The 19,445-nt window shown below is 42.6% G+C and overlaps 1 protein-coding gene across 1 annotated transcript in view; it reads right to left on the bottom strand.

Annotated features, from left to right (window-relative positions):
* Positions 1 to 19,445, bottom strand: part of LOC148507539 (uncharacterized) — a 662,982-nt gene that overhangs the window by 535,073 nt on the left and 108,464 nt on the right. The window contains exons 27-33 of the mRNA XM_088445856.1: positions 11,336 to 11,547; positions 10,882 to 11,101; positions 9,540 to 9,693; positions 8,657 to 8,808; positions 5,955 to 6,131; positions 5,248 to 5,457; positions 3,625 to 3,760 (exon numbers count right to left, since the gene is read on the bottom strand). Coding sequence (XP_088301982.1) covers positions 3,625 to 3,760; positions 5,248 to 5,457; positions 5,955 to 6,131; positions 8,657 to 8,808; positions 9,540 to 9,693; positions 10,882 to 11,101; positions 11,336 to 11,547 — 1,261 coding nt within the window. The remainder of the gene's footprint in view (positions 1 to 3,624; positions 3,761 to 5,247; positions 5,458 to 5,954; positions 6,132 to 8,656; positions 8,809 to 9,539; positions 9,694 to 10,881; positions 11,102 to 11,335; positions 11,548 to 19,445) is intronic.

Raw genomic sequence — 19,445 nt, 5'->3', positions numbered from 1 at the left:
GGTCCCTGTAATATTCCCCTAAAATTCCTGTTGTGTTTTACCTGTATAAAACCAACTTAAAGTTTAAAAAAAAAATGACATAGGGTTTTCCCCCCTCCCAAAAGCCAAACCAGCCCCAGGCTTGCCAACCAGTCCTGGTTTCTAAAAATACGGGGAACAAAATGTCTAGGGTTCCACCGTAATTTAGAAACCAACACCAGGCTGCAGGGAGTAGTATAACTTTATTACATACACCTACCCATTCACACATACTTACCTATACCAGATGCTTCTGTCCCCTTCTCCAGTAGAAAATACTTAATGTCCCTGCAAAAAAAAAAACATACTCACCTATATCCTGGCGCTGGTCTCTGCAGTAATCCATGAACTTGGCAAAACAAAAAAACGAGTTCACGATCCACGTACCCAGGATCTGTATGTGTGTTGCCACTTTAGAACTGTCAGTACCCGGCGCCAATCACCGGCCGCTCTAAAGTCTGACGGGACATGCAAGCCCCGTGCAGTCCCGTCAGCTGGCATTCAGGAGGGATCTGTATGTTTGGCAACACACATACAGATCCTGGGTACGTGGATCGTGAACTCATTATTTTGTTTTGCCAAGTTCATGGATTACTGCGGAGACCAGCGCCAGGATATAGGTGAGTATGAAATCATTTTTGCAGGGCCAGTCAACACGGATTCTACTGGAGAAGGGTACAGAAGCATCTGGTATAGTTAAGTATGTGTGAATGGGTATGTGTAAGAAAGTTATACTACTCACGGTGTGTGTGTGTTTGTCTTTGTTTAACTATTTATTTTACAGTGAAGTTACAGGTGCCGCATGTCTGCTGGTACTTGTAGTTCCACAAGTGCAAAATGGCTGGTAATTCCACAGTAAAATACAATAGTTTTACATTATTTGCTCGGGTGGGGGGGGACCCTTCTTTGGGGGGCCCCCGACTCCCCCAAGCTCACCGACTTGCGCTGACTGACTTGGGGTGCTAATGCTTTGGACCTGGAGCCCCGGTGATTGGGTCTCCAGGCTGTGGCATTACACCCCAGTCGGTTGGGTCTGGTGCTGGTCTTAAATATAGGGGGATCCCCACGTCTTTTTTTCCCCCTATATTTAAAACCTGGACTGGTACCTGCAGCCTGGTGTTTCCTTTCTAAATTACGGTGGACATTTTGTTCCCCTAGACATTTTGTTGCTTTTGGGAGGGGGACCCTATGTCACTTTTTTTAAAACTTTCAACCCTTTTTTACAGGTAAAACACAATGGGAATTTTTGGGAAATATTACAGGGACCCCCCTAAAGATGTGTAGACATAGGGGATGACAAAGGGTACCCCCATTTTTATCTCATGAAGGAAGTCAGGGTTTCAAATAGCTGCGGCAGGTGCATAAATGCGGCTTTGAATAAGGTGATGCAGAAGAGCATTTAGAAGTTTTTTTAGGGAAAAATAACTATGCCCAGCAAATTTGGGGTACTTGAAAATGGGGTTCAGCATATTTTAAAGTTGCTAAAGTGAGTTGAAAAAATCGTGAAAAACCCACCTGCCGCAAGCAGCTGCAATGAAAAAAACACCTGGGGCATACTTGGGGACACCCCCAGAGTCAAGTTCACTAGTTTTTAACTTTGTCCCCCCAAATGTTTTATTTTGCCCCCAAATTCAAAGTGATTTTTTTAGGGCGTCCTTAGGTGTTTTTTTTTAAAATTTTTACACTGTTTACCTTTGGGGGACTGTCTGAAGGCTGCACGGGGGTTGATTTTAATTGATTTTGATCTATTTAAAATCGATCAACATTGATTTTGTGTATATGGGTCTAAATCAGACATTTGCTAACAGACAATTTTTTATTTGTTTTTTGTAAGTGTTAATAACTGTATGATTTAGGCTCAGAAACTCAACGTCGATTTTGATCAATTTTGAACAGTTTTATTGATTTTAAAATCCAATTAAAATCAACCTTTAGTAAACATACCCCTTAGAGTGCAGGTATAATGTTATAGTTTCTTTTAATGCAGTAACTAACTGGGAGGGTTTTAGAAGCTTTCTCATCCATCTAAACTACAGAACTGTTTTGATTCAAGTGTGTATCTGGGCAACGGACACCCCTCACCAATCATTATTCAGTTTTTCATTTGTAAAATTAAAATGTCATTCCCTCTTGTTCAATTCTTTATTATACTTGGGTATTTTACATTTTTAATCTGAATAGTTTGGAATACTACCACAAATAATTATTTTAAATCCAAAATGAAAACAGTTACCATCTGTTGGGGCACACTGAGAAGAATATTATAATTTTTGCTAAATAATTATTTTACTTGTTACCATACAGTACATTGTATTAACTTTTCTTAAGTTTAGTTGGTTTATTAATGTACTTTGTTATATAATAATGTGACTCTTTAACAAGTTAACAAGTTTTTTACAGTATTAATGAAAGCGAGACATGACATTCATTAATAAAAGGCAGTGTGTCAACTGTCTTTTACCTTTATTTGCAGTTAATTGCTATCTCTGTTAATAGCTGCCATGATGTTTTGCTCTAAAATGAATACTTTAAGGTTATGTACACATAACTGTAACAAAATTAGATGTGCATGTAATTCCATGCTAAGCCTTTTGGGTGTATATATTGCAATAAACCTGGAGGGCTGGTACAGGGATTAATCTATCCTTTCAGTCACCCGTGGCAAAGACTCATCACTGTGCCCACCTACTTCCCTTACTGTTAGTATTACCTATCATAAACTATACCCAACCTCACCCCCACATAGTCTAACTTACCTGGAGTAGATCTCATCTGTTTAGTCAGTTTCTCTCCTGTAGCAACCACACAACCGTGCCCAATAAGCAGTAAGCATCTGCCTATCAAGCGTGTCCTGCCAAGGCTGCCGTCAGTGAGGAGGCGTGGCCATGCTCAGACAGGAAGGGGAGACAGGGGCTGTGCAGCCTATTGCTGCAGAGCACAGCCCTTGGGAAGGAATAACTGTGTGCCAGCCCTGCCCCCACTACACTTCGGCATCGCAGAGGCAACTCCGGATCCCATGCTGGCACAGCCCCACCAGCTGTGCCTCTGGGCTTTTATAAATATATAAATTGATGATGATAACTAGCTGATCATTCTGGATATTAATCAACATATGTGGAGGTGTTTTGTATTTAAATTACAGTTTATATTGAAAATGCTAATTTTGCTTCATTAGTAATCATAAAAAAACAATATTCTATTCTGTTCATGACAATTACATTATTATATTATGTACAAAACAGAGTAACGCAACTTAGCATTTACTCTATAGCACTTAATTATATTATTAAATTGTGTACAAATAAGGTAATATCACTTTAGCATTTACTATTAACACTGTCAAGCTTCATCTCTATGCTATTGTCAGGCATAAATATACAGATTTGTATGTCTGACGTATACTTTGTGCAATGGACGCATCTGGATATAAATTTAAATGAACATACATGTAAAGTAGGTCTTTTTCTGCTGATGTTCAGAGCATAAATTTGTCCAACTCTAAATAAGACCCTTCATCTCCATGAAACAGAAGGGTACTAAGTCAACAGTTAACTGCCCAAATTCATGAAGCTAAACCATTAAGATAGGCATGTCACCTCCACTAACCTCTTCGCATGCAGTTCTGCAAGATGTTTGGATTCTCTTCCACCGACTTCATAAGCCGGCAAAAATGATGATGTACATCAGCAAACAAAATGGCTTCTCTGGGCATTGCCACACGAAATGCCAATGTTGAAAACACCTGTGGGAAATAAATATAACATATTTAATCTTGTAAATCTGTTACAACCATACTACCCGATTTTGAGCTGTAACCACCCAGGTATTCAGAATGCACAAATATGAAGATGAAGAGTATATAGAAATGATATTATATATATTACATCACTTATTTTAGGAGCAGGTATGTAAGGGCTAATACTGTAGAACACTGTTAAGTAGGGAAAGAACTTACAAATGTATGAATTGTTTTAGTTCTATTATTAAAATGTAATTTATGAAACTCTGTAAAAATCTCTCTGTATATTTGCCCTTGTTGGCCATTAATGAAAGTTCTTGCCACACTCAGGGTTATTTTGGAAGCTTAATGGATTCTTCTTTCAAATTCATAAATACAATGTCATGTTATATTTAAATATTTAAATCTGTGTTATAATTGTAGAAGGTCTGTCCCATCTCTTCATTGCGCGCGTAATGGTGAGACAAAGTGATGGGAAAGGGGGGTTGGCGTCGGGATGGAGCCATGGGGACAAAGCAGGTGAAGGGTTGAGGAACCCCTGGAGGGAACGGCTTCGACCAGACTAGGGTGGGGCCCAGCAGAAATTAGTGACTGAGATGAACTGGCATATGCCGGGTCCGTTATACTAGTCTATTATATTTAAATATAAACTGAATAGTACATTATAGTTAAGCATGGCACATTGTAGTGCACCATAAGATAGAAGAAGCAAAAGCTGCATGGGTGCAGGAAGGTGAGCTATAGTCCTGTGTCTTTATGCTGATCATTCGGCACTGGCATGGCCATAAATGGGACAAATGGGTAGAATTATTAAAAACCATGTGATTGCTGTTAGACATTTATTCAGTTTTATACATACACTCCCACCATATGATCTCCAGGCAAAAGCAATAAAGCTGTGTATTAAAGCAGGTGTAGATTATATAACCAGTATACACACTAAATTAAGGGGTATATGTGACTTATAATAAAACTTTGGAAGATGTAAGTGTCATAAAATGGGAAAATAATACATACACTTCACTATAAAGCATCTCAATAACAACTGAGGAGAGAAGCCCCCACAAGGTAAATATAGGAGGGTGGGGCTGGGATGGAGGACGGGGATGGAGGGGGACGGAGAACAGATATGTGGATGGAGGCGTGGATTGGGGAGATATGTGGGTTTACAAAAAGACTCAATGGTAATAAATGTCTGATGGGTTATACAAAATGTTATCTAACGTAATGGCTTCCAAATACATACTAAATGGTAGATACTTGTTTAGCAGGGTTCTATACTTTCAAATCCTTTACATTTGTAAATAGTGCTAATACAATATGATCTGTAAGACTATTTTCTAACACATCATAGCCTACATTCAGACATGATCACATATAATCAGGCGAAGTGGTTACCCTTTCAATGAAACTCTTATACCATCATTGGATGAGAAGAAGGGATATAGATAGACAAGCTTTTCCATTATCAGAGATAATGAATAACTAACCTCTTCCAGTTGAGTCCACTTGTTTTGCACAGACAGCCACAGGTGCACAGTTGTCTCAATAACTTGCAACTTCTTCTGCCATTTTGTCACTTCATCAAGGAAGGATCCAGCCTCTGCATAGGGCTGTATACTAGTCAACACCATCTGGTGATGTTCCAGTTCCTCGAATATAGAGTCAGTATTTCTCAGGAGCAGAACTTTGCCAAACTCCTAATGGGCACATTTATATAATTACCGAAGCGTATTGTAAAGAGTGACGGGAGCTCATCATAAACACTCAGCAGTATGTAACGCACTAACAAAGAATGGAATTCTATGCTGTTAAACTATGTATAAAAATTACCCTATTTTTTATTTGCATTAATACATACAATTAGTCACATAATTACTAAATAAGTAACAAGCAATTATGGTGCATTATGGTAATATAATTAAAGAACAAATCACTTAAGTGGAGGTTTCATGTAAAAAAACAAAAAAACACTAACTGCCATCTATAGACATCAAATAAAAATATAAGTGAAGCTGCAACTGCCCTGTACTGCTTGCTTTGAGATTTTATTTTAGAGGCCAATAGGCAGAAACTCCGCTGTCAGACACACAGCACAGCAGGGTTTCAGCTTAAAACAGAAGTTTGAAGATCAGAATAAAAATTGAACATTAGGCAATGGAAAATCCAACATATCTATGAACTGAGCCTTCATTACCTCTATATGTTTCAGAGACTCATACAAGGACAGTGTGCTTCCCCTGCCTGCCTTTTTGGACAATGGAAGGCCACGGTCAGACTGCTTGCTTAGCCTTCTGCTTCCTTTCCCAGTTGTTAAATTCCTACCTATATCTCCTTTGGTGTAATGACTACCAGACATTGAACTCGCAATTTCCTGGAATAAAATAAAGGACATAAGTTTGTATGAATGTTTTGATCTTATGTTGCTGACATGAAGCCATAACCGTTTGATGGAACTTCGGGCCCGATTCAGACCCGCTCGCTAGGCTGCGTCATCTCGAACCTGCCGACGGTTCGCAATGTGCGCATGTGTATGCATTGCAGAGCACGTGCGCGAACTAGTCCATGCAATCGGAAAGCGTTCGCTCGCTGCACATAGATTGCTCGCTCGAGTGAGTGACAGGACAAGCCATTTGTGGGTGGTAACAGGGGTTGGTCGATGGAAATGGGGGAGTGGTGGTGCGAATGCAGGCATGTCTGAGCGTCTTAATGCCGTTTCAGAGGTGTGCATAATTATTACAGAGTGTCATAGTACACGTTACTTGGTTGTATTTCACACTGAAGCACTCGCAGTGCTTGTGGTAGGATAAGGTCAACCACAAGTGCTGCGATCGCATTCGATGGTACTCGATGTTACCGATGACTGCATACACTTCCTGGAGATGACTTGCATAAGTGGGCATCTTAAGACAGGCTAGTGGGCATCTGCAAACACACCGCGATTGCACGCCAAGACATAGTGGGCGTGCTAATGCCTTGCCGTGCAATCTCCTGCCTTTGCTGGATTTGCATATGCTGGGTGCGTTCAAACGCATCAAACGAGCGGGTCTGAATTGGACCCTTTAGTCACTTTAGTCCATAATATCTATGACACAAAAGGGCTGATTCTGAGGTACAAGCAAAGCCAAATAAAGCAAATAAATTTGCACCTTGGTAAAACCATGTTGCACTGCAGGTGGGGCAGATGTAAAATGTGCAAAGAGATTTAGATGTGAGAGGAGCATGTCCAAACTTACAGTAAATCTAAATTGCAGTGTAACAATAAAAATGGGCAGCATTTGTGGGCTACAGCAACCAGTATGCAAAAAAGGTAAATGTATTTACACCTCTTGCATTGTAATACAGTTTGTTGCAGATACAAAGTTACTTGCTCTTTCTGCATTGCTCCGAACTCAGAATCAGTCCCAAATACAGTATTTCCAGCAGTACACTAGTTCACGAGAATAGCTCTGTGACTGGCAAGTTGTAATTCATTATTGCTAAAATGTGCACCCAGAAGTGCGACATAAATACCTGCTGCTACTACAGAAAATTGGTAACCTCCTGGAAGAAGGCTCACGAGCCGAAACGCGTCAGGAACCGCACTACTGCAGATCCCATCCTCGCCTTCAACCTTCGGCATGTCCACACTGGTATCCAGAACCAGCGCTGTGATTCCTTAACCACCGCTTATCACCGCATCATGCAGAGCTACCCAACCCACAGTTTCTGCCCCATTAATACCGTGGACACCCACTGCGACAGGGCACTCCCCGTTCCATGCAGCCGTGAGCACCCTTAGCAATCGGCAGCCTGTCCTGGACCGGATCGAGCACACCCCTGTTTAACGCACCCAGCCACAAGCACCACCGTGCTCAGCATACACGGAGAGCACAGGTAATCACAGAGAGGAATTGCACCCACCGCCTCAGGCCAGTCGGTAGCACCATCAGCCAAAGGCACCCTCATCTAGTCCTGGGTGGGTGGTTACTTCCACCATGCCACACTGTCGTCACCACCAGACGTTTGCGCTTATAACCCGTCCGAGGCGCGTAATGCACCACCAGAGTTCCTGCGACAGAACCAGCAGGACACAACAAGACGAGGGAAGGCTTACTCATTAATAGACAGTTCGGCCGCATCAGTATACCTCAGAAACACCGACCAGTAGGTACGAACACACCACCGTGTGGGATGCCGCCAACATTAGAACTTATTATTGACTTTATTGGCATCATACATACCCAGACTGCTCACAAGACTGTCGACCAAAGGTCCAGCAGGGAAGACGTGCTGGTCAAGAACCGCACGGTAAGGAGCCCCCTGAAAGGGTCTACCCACCTTCCCAGCTAGTCATGTACCTACCCTCCTATACACACCCTCCTCCACTTCCTACCGACCCCCCCATCCCCTCTCCCCCAGACCACTCTGGAGCAGCATTGTGTCTACTCAATAAACGGTATGGCCCCCCCATTTTGTTGTCTGTCTTTTATTCAACACAACACGGCTCATTATACGCATCACAACACCTTGCCCTACACTTACAAGAGAGCGCACACGACCCCATGATCAGATCTCGTTCCAAACAGGATCAGGTCTCCTTCCCTCCCCTCCCCCCTTTCCACACACAAACACACATCCTTTACCCTCCCCACCCCTCTCCCTCCTCCCCGTTCCCATCCCCATCATCTCCTACCCTCTCTCTCCATCCACCCCAGTATCCCCGCCATACCTACCTTCCCCCCATCCCCTTTACCCCCTTTACCTTTCAGTCTACTGTATGTGCAGTTCAAAAGCTCAGAGCTCGACTTAGGGGCACATTTTTATTAGTGACTGCGCAATTGCTAAATTGATCTCTAATCCATTATCCACTAAATGAGAGAACTAGTTTGCCCATATGATTTCATGCTCGTCACATACCTCATTTTCAGCTCTGGCTGATATGACTCTGCTATGAGGACCAAGGTCAAATATTCTGCTCAGCCAGACTTCTTCACAGTTCTTTAAGGAGTTTTCAGTGTTGGCATCACGCATTGCTCGCTGCACAGTTGTTCTTACATCATCTGTGTGTTCTGATGCATGATATATCACACTGTACATGGTCAGGGTTCATTTTACAAAAAATATATTGTAAAAACTTTCATAATCTATAATCACCATTTTCAGTGTCAAGCTGCGATAATGATGGTAGTAATGTAGTGGGGGGGAAAAATTATGCATTGTGATGCCGTTTTAGAGAAACACAGTTGGCATAGTGGTTAGCATGACTTCCTAGCTGTCATTACTTCATAGTTCAGTTTCTGAACTAAGCACTGTCTGTGTGGAGTTTTTGCATGGGCTTCTTTCAGGGTGCTCTAATGTCCCCCCACACTCCAAAAACATATTGGTAGCTTAATTGGCTTCTGACAAAAAAAATCAAAGAAACCCATGGGGACTGCTATTGCGATCAAAAATGGGGTAACCCATAGATATCTCCGATATCTGCTGCAGTACCCTACAGATACATTCAGGGGACACTTAACATATGTGGGTACCCCACAAAAACTGGCGTTTTCTGGGGATAACCTGAAATTATCCTTTTGCTAAATATGCATGTAATAAAGCTACACTATTGTGTAAATCTCTTTTCCTAATTCTTCAACAGTAAATGCTCAGGGAATAATGACAGTTAAATTACATGTCTGAGAAAAATTACATATAAAAATGACAGTTAAAGTCTGATTAGTTGTTATAGGAAATGCTCTTAATTTAACCCTATTAAGCATGAATGAATTAAATACAAATAGTCATTTTCATAACATACTTTGCAAGTCCATCGCAAGCAAATCACCCAGGGTCATTGCTTTCAAGCTTTCTGCAGTAACGCGAAGCATTCCTCCTGTCTGACGGACAAGTTGTTTCCAGTGTCTTGTCCTCATTGCAGGGTTACTTAGGTCTTCTATTAATGGCAAGGTCAACTGAAATAAATAAGTGAAAAGCAGCAGTGCAATGTATTGATGTGCACTACCACTTGCATAAAACTGCTTAGAAAATAGAAATTAATTAATGTAATACTATGGAATAGATCATTCACATAATGGCATCCAGACATGCAACTATAAACTGATTAATATAGTGTGTGTATAGGATAACTACAAGTAAGTTTTGTGGGAAAAAGATGGATGGATGGATAGATAGATAGATAGATAGATAGATAGATAGATAGATAGATAGATAGATAGATAGATAGATAGATAGATAGATAGATAGATAGATTGATAGATAGATAGATAGATAGATAGATAGATAGATAGATAGATAGATAGATAGATAGATGTGAAGACAGATCCATTTGATGTGCACTTATTTATCCTTTTTTATTTACCTATTTTTTTTATTTTCTTATAGTTTATGTTTGAAAGACACAAACAATTTATTAAAGGGACACTATTACTTTAACTTTCTACTGTTTTGCTGGTTTTGATTTTAGTAATTTATTTCTTTGTTTTGCTACATTTACTTGATTTTATATTTTTTACTTATTTTTTGTAACATCATCATATTAATTTAATCTACTGTATCTTCAAATGCTTTTGTAATTTGTGTCCACACTTTGGTCCATTCTCTAAATAACTAGCCATTTGAGTTACAGTACTTCTACTTTAGTATGACCTGTTACAAAAGGACAAATTAATTTACTTTTCCGCTGGTTACTAGAATTTCTTTTAAACTTAAATCATTGGGCTAAATGTAATAGGCTCTGACCTTCAGCCGTTGGGAGGATTTCTGCGAGTCCCACCGTATTTTTAAAGTGGCAATTATTTTAAAGGCTAAACCAGCTTGAATTTGCCTTAAAAATGATTGTCATTTTAAAAATACAGGGAGACTCGAATTCCCGCAGTGGTTTAAGATCGTAAGCTATTACATTTAGGCCTTTGACTGCAATATTCAGTGCTTAGAAAAAGCTGTGAACCATTATTAAACAGTGAATGTTAGATAATAATGCTGATATCATTCATTGTCATTTGGGTTTGAGATGAAAAACATTAAGAACCTGAGGCCTGCATAGTACATACAGTACTTACGCAATACCTGTATGGGGACAAAAATGTACATGTGCATTAGCTCCATTCCATCAAGTTTAATTTACCAAAAGACCAACTAACATGCATGATATTGACAGTTTCCAGTGCTTGCTTGTAAACATCCCATTCTTGGACCTCTCCTGGGAGAGACTGCAGAAGAATCAGGTGCTGCCTGGTTCTCTTGTACAGTTCCTCTGTGTCCATGTCCTGCCACAGTTCCGTCTTCCAGATGTCCTGATCTTTAAGGATTGAATCTACATGCTGCCACACACGGCTGAGATTCTGCAGTAGGTCCTCACAGCTGTGGCAAGTAAATAAAATAATATCAGACATAAATTAGATGTTTTATGAGCATCACATCAACTCAGCACTAAATGTTAGGAAAAAAATAGTAAAGCAACTGCATAAAATTAACTTTTAAATACATGAGCCTACACCATTTTGTATGATTACATTATAATTTCTTATTATTACACTGATAATTGTCCCTTGCTCCCGCATTTCCAGAATATCACAAAAAGTGTAGATAACATACTAGTTTAAAATGGAGAAGTCGACAACTGTCGTTTCTAGAAGTTCCTGCAGTTCCTTCAAGTCCTTTGCTTCGTTCTGCAAGGCTTGGACCTGTGTGCTTAAATTCTGTATGATTCCAAAGGCTTCCCGAGATGTGCATTCATACTTGTAGACTTCAGAAGTCTCAATGTCTGGCCCGAGAATATCAAGTTTGCGTTGAAACTGTTCTAAGTCCTATAACAAGAGTCATATAACTAGCATGGCTAACAGCTTAACATGTTTTAATGACAATGTAAAAAGAACTGATTTTGTACTATAAACATTACATTATTATCTATAAGCTGTGCTAATAAATAATAACATTAGTAATAGAAACATTAAGTCATTTATAATTGTAAAGACAATGAACCCATAGAGCTTCTTTAAATGCATAAGTTCACCTTGTTGTACACCTAAAACATTTCAAACTGCGGATACACTTCACGGTACCTGGAACTGCACCTGGCTTTGCAGACTTGCTGCTACACCTACAAATGCGCACAACGGGATGAGTCATATGTAATTTCAAAGTCCAACATAGTAACACTATGACCACCCTAATATATTGCTTCATTCAGGGCCGCAACTAGGGGGGGGCTAGAGGTGCACGTGCACCGGGAGGGGATTGCGGGGGGGGGTGAAAAAGCAGACTCTGCCATCTGAAAATGGCCGCCGCCGAAGAGGAGACTAATGCTAGAGGTCCTTTCTGGACCTCTAGTGTCTGTCTCTTTCTTGGCGGCGGCCATTTGTGGATGGCCGTTTTCAGCAGATTCCATGCGGACTAGCCGTCCGCATGGACTCTGCTGAAAACGGCCATCAAAAAATGGCCACCGCCAAGGAAGAGACAGATGCTAGAGGTCCTACTGGACCTCTAGTGTCTATTAGCAGAGCGCAATGCACACAGCGTTCCCGGAAGTGCCGGGAACGCTGGCGCTGCAGGGAAAGGATGCTGAGAGCTGCATCTTCTCCCTTCAAACCCCCCTGGCAACGAGCATAAACCCCCATGGCAACAAGCATGGAACCCCATGGCAACGAGCATGGAACCCCATGGCAACGAGCATGGAACCCCATGGCAACGAGCATGGAACCCCTGACAACAAGCATGAAACCCCATGGCAATGAGCATAAATCCCCTAACAAGCATGAAACCCCCTGGCAACGAGCAGGTAATTTTAAAGTAATTAGAAGCATTACTGTGGGGCATAAAATGGTGTCGGGCAAATATGTAAGTGGCACTTTGGTAATAGGCATTACAGTGTGTGGCATAATGTGTAATGGGCATTATGGTGTATGGAATAATGTAAGTCACTATACCAGGGACGTCTGAGTAGTGCACTGCCTTATGGAGGAGCAAGGACAAAATCCAGGTACGGGAAGGGAGGGGGGCGCAAAATTTCTGCCTTGCACCGGGTGACAGATATCCTAGTTTCAGCCCTGCTTCATTTCATTTATGTCTTATTATCATTTATGTATTTACAGTTAAATAGCATCAGCATATTCCTCTGCACTTTACAATAATTATTAGACTGAGGGAACACTGGAATTGTATTTATTACATGCAGTACTGTTTTTATGCTGGTACTCAATAGTACACAGTTGTGGCACCCTTTGTTTTTTCTGTATAATTTTTAATTCTTATAACTAGTACTGGAAACAAGAAGAAATCAGTGTAATCATTTCAGAAGTTGAAAAAAAAAATCAGCATCTGAAGACTTCAGTGTGAAAGTTACTAGTAACTTTAGGTGAGTAGCAGTATCTTTTATCTGTGTATAAGTACTCTCTTTTAATTGGAAAAAAGCGCTGATTATAGTTGTCACTTTTTGTGTTTTTAATGCATTGACTGAAGTACACCCAGGAATGTGTCCACTTAAATAGAAGATATAGGGGTATATCAGGGCCAAAACTAGGATTTTTGTCACCCGGGGCAAGGCCAAAATTTGGCAGCCCCCCCAAAAAAATACAACATAGAGGACGAAAAGGGTGTTTGTGACACAGTAATGCCCATTATAACACATTATGCCACAGTAATGCCCCTTACAACACATTATGCCACACAGTAATGTCCCTTATTACACATTATGCCACAGTAATGCCCCTTCCAACACATTCTGCCACAGTAATGTCCATTACCACACATTATGCAACACAGAAATGCCCCTTACAACACATTCTGCAACACAGTAATGCTCCTTACAACACATTCTGCCACAGTAATGCCCCTTATGCGTTATTCCACAGTAATGCCCCTTATGCGTTATTCCACAGTAATGCCCCATATACATTATGCCACAGTAATGCCCCATATACATTATGCCACAGTAAGGCCCCTTTTACATTATGCCACAGTAAGGCCCCTTACACATTATGCCACAGTAAGGCTCCTTACACATTATGCCACACTAAGGCCCCTTTTACATTATGCCACAGTAAGGCCCCTTACACATTATGCCACAGTAAGGCTCCTTACACATTATGCCACAGTAAGGCCTCTTTACAGTAAGCCACAGTAAGGCCCCATCTCCCTTCTCTTACCTGCCAAGGCCGTGCCGTGGGTGAGCTCGGGGTGGCGTGGGATGGGGCTGCCACACACTGGAGAACTGTCAGTACTGCCGACATTGTAATGTGGCGCCGCTCGCGAACCAATTGGAGCTCACGTACTGGCAGCCTCTGCTGATTGGCTGCTGGTCCACAAGCACTGATTGGCTTGCGACGGTCCATGAGCACTGATTGGCTTGCAACACATTAGACTCTGTGCCTCTCAAGGCCAGGATGCAGCTCCAAACCCACAAGAGCAGCAACCTAGCCTCCCGGCAGCCTCTCCTCAGTACTCCCTCAAGTCCGGCACCCGGACCACGTACCCCTTTAGCACCCCCCCTCCCCCCTAGTTGCGGCCCTGTGTATATCTACTAAAGTTCCATTTCAATATTAAATCACTGAAAATTGATCAGCATCGATGTTGTGTTTCTGGGGCTAAATCACACATTTACTTATGCTTAAAAAAACAAATAAAAAATTGTTAGTCAATGTGTGATTTAGCCCCAGAAACACAACAATGTTGATCGATTTTCATCGATTTTAAATCAATAAAAATTGACCTTTAGTAAATATACCTCATAGGGTAAGACATACTCTGTAACTAACAGCACAGAGGTAGAAAAGGGAGGGGGGTTTAACCCCCTATTGTTCCTCAGCACACTGAATTATACTTTCAACAATATATGAACACTATATGGTAATAGAATTTCAGAGATATTGGTTGCATGCATTTGCAAATACATGGGAGGCTGCGAGGCCTCGTCACGGCTTCTCTGTCACTAGCAGTCCCTAACACTAAAAGGTTCACGTCCGGGGTGCAGAGCAACCCAAAATAACATCCAGCCCAGGACCCCCCCAGGGTATCACACGAAAAAAGGAAAAAGAGTGACAGTGCAGTGTAAAGTATAGATGTGTGCAAGTAATTATTAAGTGTTGAAAAAAAGAGTTAAAATATTTGTGAAAAATTACATGAATAATAAACAAACATAAAAGGTGATGTGAAAAGTAACTATGTGTATTAAGTGGTGATGCCCTGAGGAGGCCAAGCCAGATCAGCCTCGGGGGCCCCTACGCCCAAACGCTCACCCCAAATGTAATGTATGCCAATTAAAGCCTCATAATAAAGGCACATATATATTTTGGCAAATGTCAGGCCTTATGATAAAGGCACATACATAAATGCATCCGAATTGAGAGCCAGCTTACCTGGGAATCACCCCTGGGAACTCCAACTAGCACTACTAGAACCAGCATGCCCTGCTAATGCTGGCTCATTCATGCATCTCCTGATCACAAACAAAAAAATGGAAGCTGCTCAATTAATCTGGTAGTACTTTTTCAACACTTAATAATTACTTGCATACATCTATACTTGACACTGCACTGTCACTCATTTTGCTTTTTTCGTGTGATGCCCTGGGGGGGTCCTGGGCTGGACGTTATTTTGGGGTGCTCTGCGACCCGGACATGAACCTTTTAGTGTTAGGGACTACTAGTGACAGAGAAGCCATGACGAGGCCTAGCAGTTTCCCATGTATTTGTAAAAGCATGCAACCAATATCTCTGAAATTCTATTACCATATAATGTTCATATATTGTTGCTAGTATAATTCAGTGTGCTGAGGAACAATAGGGGGTTAAACCCCCCTCCCTTTTCTACTTGGTATGATCCCTCCCTTTCATGCACCTGAAAAAAGTACTACCAGATTGATTGAGCAGCTGACATTTTTTTTGTTTGTGAACAGCACAGAGGTGACAGAAAAATCAAATCCTCCTGTAGGGAGAAAAGGACTGTGCTGCCTCCAGAAAATCTAGTTGTGTTGCTGTAAATGAGATATAAATAGTCTCAGCACATAAAACAAAATATAAGTTTTTTTCATGTATGCACCTATAGTGAGTAAGAAACATCTACCCAGCTTCACCAATCAGCTTTTGAAAAACTTTGCACCCCTGCAGACACCACGCACTTGGCCTGCAAATGAAAGTGCTAAAACTGGGTGTATCTGGCCAGAGCTACAGTAGATGAGTGGCATCATAATAGAGCAATTATCATGCAGGGCTACTCTAGCAGTTCATGAATTACGATTACTGTTTAAAGGTGCGTATCCACTAAACGATAAAAATGAGCGATTGAACGATTACGACATCATATTATTATTCGTTCAGCAAAATGTCGGAAACGACCAGCGATGCACTCTCACGCAAGGACGTTTTCGACATCTATCATCGCCTGAACATGCAGGCCAACCTGCCGATATTGACAGGTTCTGAGTGTTCGGGGATGAGGCAGTGCCTCCACTGAATGACATATCGTTCAGTGTGGGCACGTTATCTACTGCACAGGATGGTGAACGATTGCACGATTACAGGCAGAGGAGACAGCTACTGCTGCTGCTGACAGTTAAGAGGGAAGGGGGGGCAGCGTTGGACCCGGGTAATTAGTATCTGCCCCCCCCCCCTCTCGGTGTCCATGCACGTCGGCCACTCACGCGTCAGGACTCCTATGCAAAGCAACAACTAGAACACCTATGCAAGCAACTAATACACCTATGCATACAACTACAACACCTCCAACTGCTAGTAAGTATATATATAAAACTATAATATATATATATGTACAGGAGATCTATTGTTTTTCAGCAGCTGAGGACAGCTGCTCAAGACATCACTAGAATATTAGAATGTAATTTTCTGTGGCACCGCTTAACCTGAACAAAATAGCAAACACATTTAGTATACTGGATATAGTATAGTTCAATTGGAAAGTATTTTCGTAATTAAATTGGATTGACCTCTCACAGTCATGTACGTTTTATGTTACAATATCATCTAATGCTATAAACCTTTAAGCTGCACTTATTGATCAGCTGCACTTATTGATCTTGACCACTAAAACCTGTAACCAGAAGAGTGTTGCTATAGATATTTAGCTTCAAATGCTGTAAACTAAATACAAACCCAGAGGATAAAAAATTCTATATACTTAAATTTATGCAGGGCCAGATTAACAATGGGACAGATGGAGCTACAGCTCCAGGCCTCCATATAGCAATAAACCCAGCGTCATGGTAGCATGATGATGACTAGCTGCCTAGATGACCATACAGCCGTCCATAAATTATAAGTAGTAAAATTGTATTTCTAATTTTCCCACAAAATAATGCAAATTTTCTATTTTGATGTATTTAGGGAGACAGCGGCACTGATCACGTCGACCGCGGTCCACTGGTCACCGTCAACCACACTGTGGACCTCATTCAGAGCCGGTCGCACAGAGCGTGCGGTCGGTCTGAATGAGGGGAGGACGTCTTGTAATTTCAAGACGTCCTCCATTGCGGTGGTAAGGCTGTGGGTTAACACCCACAGCCTTACGACCGCCTAAGGTGATGGTCGCGATGGTCAAGACCATCGCGACCATCGGGGCTTACGACGAGACCCTAGGGTAGGGTCTCCCTTGTCGTAAGCCCCGGAGAGCTTTCGGCTCTGTCTGAGCCGGAAGCTCTCCACTGACATCACTAGTGATGTCAGTGGGGCCGCCCCCAAATGGTAGGCGTTCCCATGGGAATGCCCCCATTTGGGCTGCCACTCCCCCGGCCCGCCTTCCAAACGGGGCGAGCTGTCAATCAACATCGACAGCTCGCCCCCTTTGGATCGAGACCCGCTACGACCAACGCTGTCGGTCGTAGCGAGTCTCACGCATGCGCACGACGGCGCCGTCATGGGCATGCTCTGTGGGGGGCCATCGACCCGGTCCGAGCGCATCGGCGCTAACGACCGGGTCTGAATGACCCCCTGTAATCTGTAGTCACCTGTAACATCACCACACAAGTCCCAGCAGTTGTACAATCATCACTCCCCATAACTCCCATAGGTTCTGACCTCACCCACTGGGAATTGTGGGAGTCCCACAACCTAACTCGGTTGCAACATCAATGCTGGAGGTGGATAGTACAGGAGCAGCTCCCGCAAGGTCTATTTCTCTGCTGACACGCCATTGGAGACTCTGGGGCTGATTCAGACCCGCTCACGAGAACAGGACGCTCGCAAGAGGGTTGATAGTGCCGAATTGCGAATGCGCACGACGAAGGGAGCCCCATCGTGCGCATGCGCAAGACCCGAATAACGACGGTCAAGCCGTCGTTATGGGTCTCGCACCAAAGGGGGCGTGCTGTCGATGGTGACTGACAGCACGCCCCCTTTGGTGGGCATGCCGGGGACGTGGCTGCCAGACGGAGGCGTTCCCATGGGAACGCCTACCGTCTGAGTCCGGCCCCACTGACATCACTAGTGATGTCAGTGGGAGTGATTTTGGCTCTGATAGAGCCAAAATCACTCCAGGGCTTGCTGTCACCAAGACCCTACCGCAGGGTCTCGTCGCAAGACCATCATCATGGACCATCCGCAAGACCATCATCATGGACGCTCGCTATAGCTGTGGGTGGTATTCGAATGTATTCTAATTATTCCATAATATATCCAGTAAAGAAGAGTTGCTAACTATTATAGCATTGAAGGAACAAACAAGAGGTATAAATATGTTCAATCCATTTAAGGATTTCATTACTCGTTCAGGCTTCCCAATTCATAAGCTAGTTTCAATTACCACTGATGGTGCTCAGAACCGTAACTAGACATTTTGGTGCCCTGTGACAGAAATGGTAATGGTGCGCCAGTTTTATTACGGACAGTGAATGCAACAAAAATAAGGGTGTGACCTCGCAGGGAAGGGGTGTGGCCACACAATAGTACCAATTCAAATTACGACACACAGTAAAGCCCCTTTCACATTATACCACACAGTAATGCCCCTTATTGCACATTAAGCCACACAGTAAAGCCCCTTATAAACCACACAGTACATCCCTGTATACACCAGACAATACAGCCCCTTATACACCACACAGTAGTGCCCCTTATACACCACACAGTACAGATTCTTATACACCACAGTAGTGCCCTTAATACACCACACAAATTAGCCACTTATACACCACACAGTACAGCCCCTTATACACAACACAGTACAGCCACTTATACACCACACAGTAGTGACCCTTATACACCACACAGTACAGCCCCTATACACATTATGCCACACAGTAGACACTCCCCCCTTACCTATCTATTAGTAAAGAGTGGCCTGGGCCTAATGCCCAGCCACTCACCAGGGTCTCAGGATACTGCCTGCCTACCTTTGGGCACATAAAGTGACATTAGCCTAATGTCCAGAGTCAATTATACTTGTGGCATGGCCTGATTGCACCCACGCACCTAATGCCAAACACCTGGTGGTATGGGGTGTAAAGTACTGGTTGCCAAAGCTCTGTTTACCGGTAAACTGGAAGTGGCTGCAGTGGGGTGCTTTGTTTAGCTCTTTGCTACCCACCACCTGCAGCACTGTCTGGTCCACACCTTCTTTCTTTTGCGGCTGGCCGGTCCTTGTCAGCAGCACCGTCTTCTCGCCTCTTTCTCAGCAGCTGAAGCTCTTCATCAGAGGTCTGATCCTGATCGATGCTGCCAAACTGAAGTCTCTGCTTGGTGACGTCTGACGTCAGGCC

The sequence above is a fragment of the Taudactylus pleione genome, unplaced genomic scaffold, assembly GCF_031769625.1.
Source record: "Taudactylus pleione unplaced genomic scaffold, aTauple2 ptg000391l, whole genome shotgun sequence".
Taxonomy (NCBI): domain Eukaryota; kingdom Metazoa; phylum Chordata; class Amphibia; order Anura; family Myobatrachidae; genus Taudactylus; species Taudactylus pleione.
The sequence above is the reverse complement of the archived record's forward strand: the minus strand, read 5'-3'. Positions and strand labels throughout refer to the sequence as shown.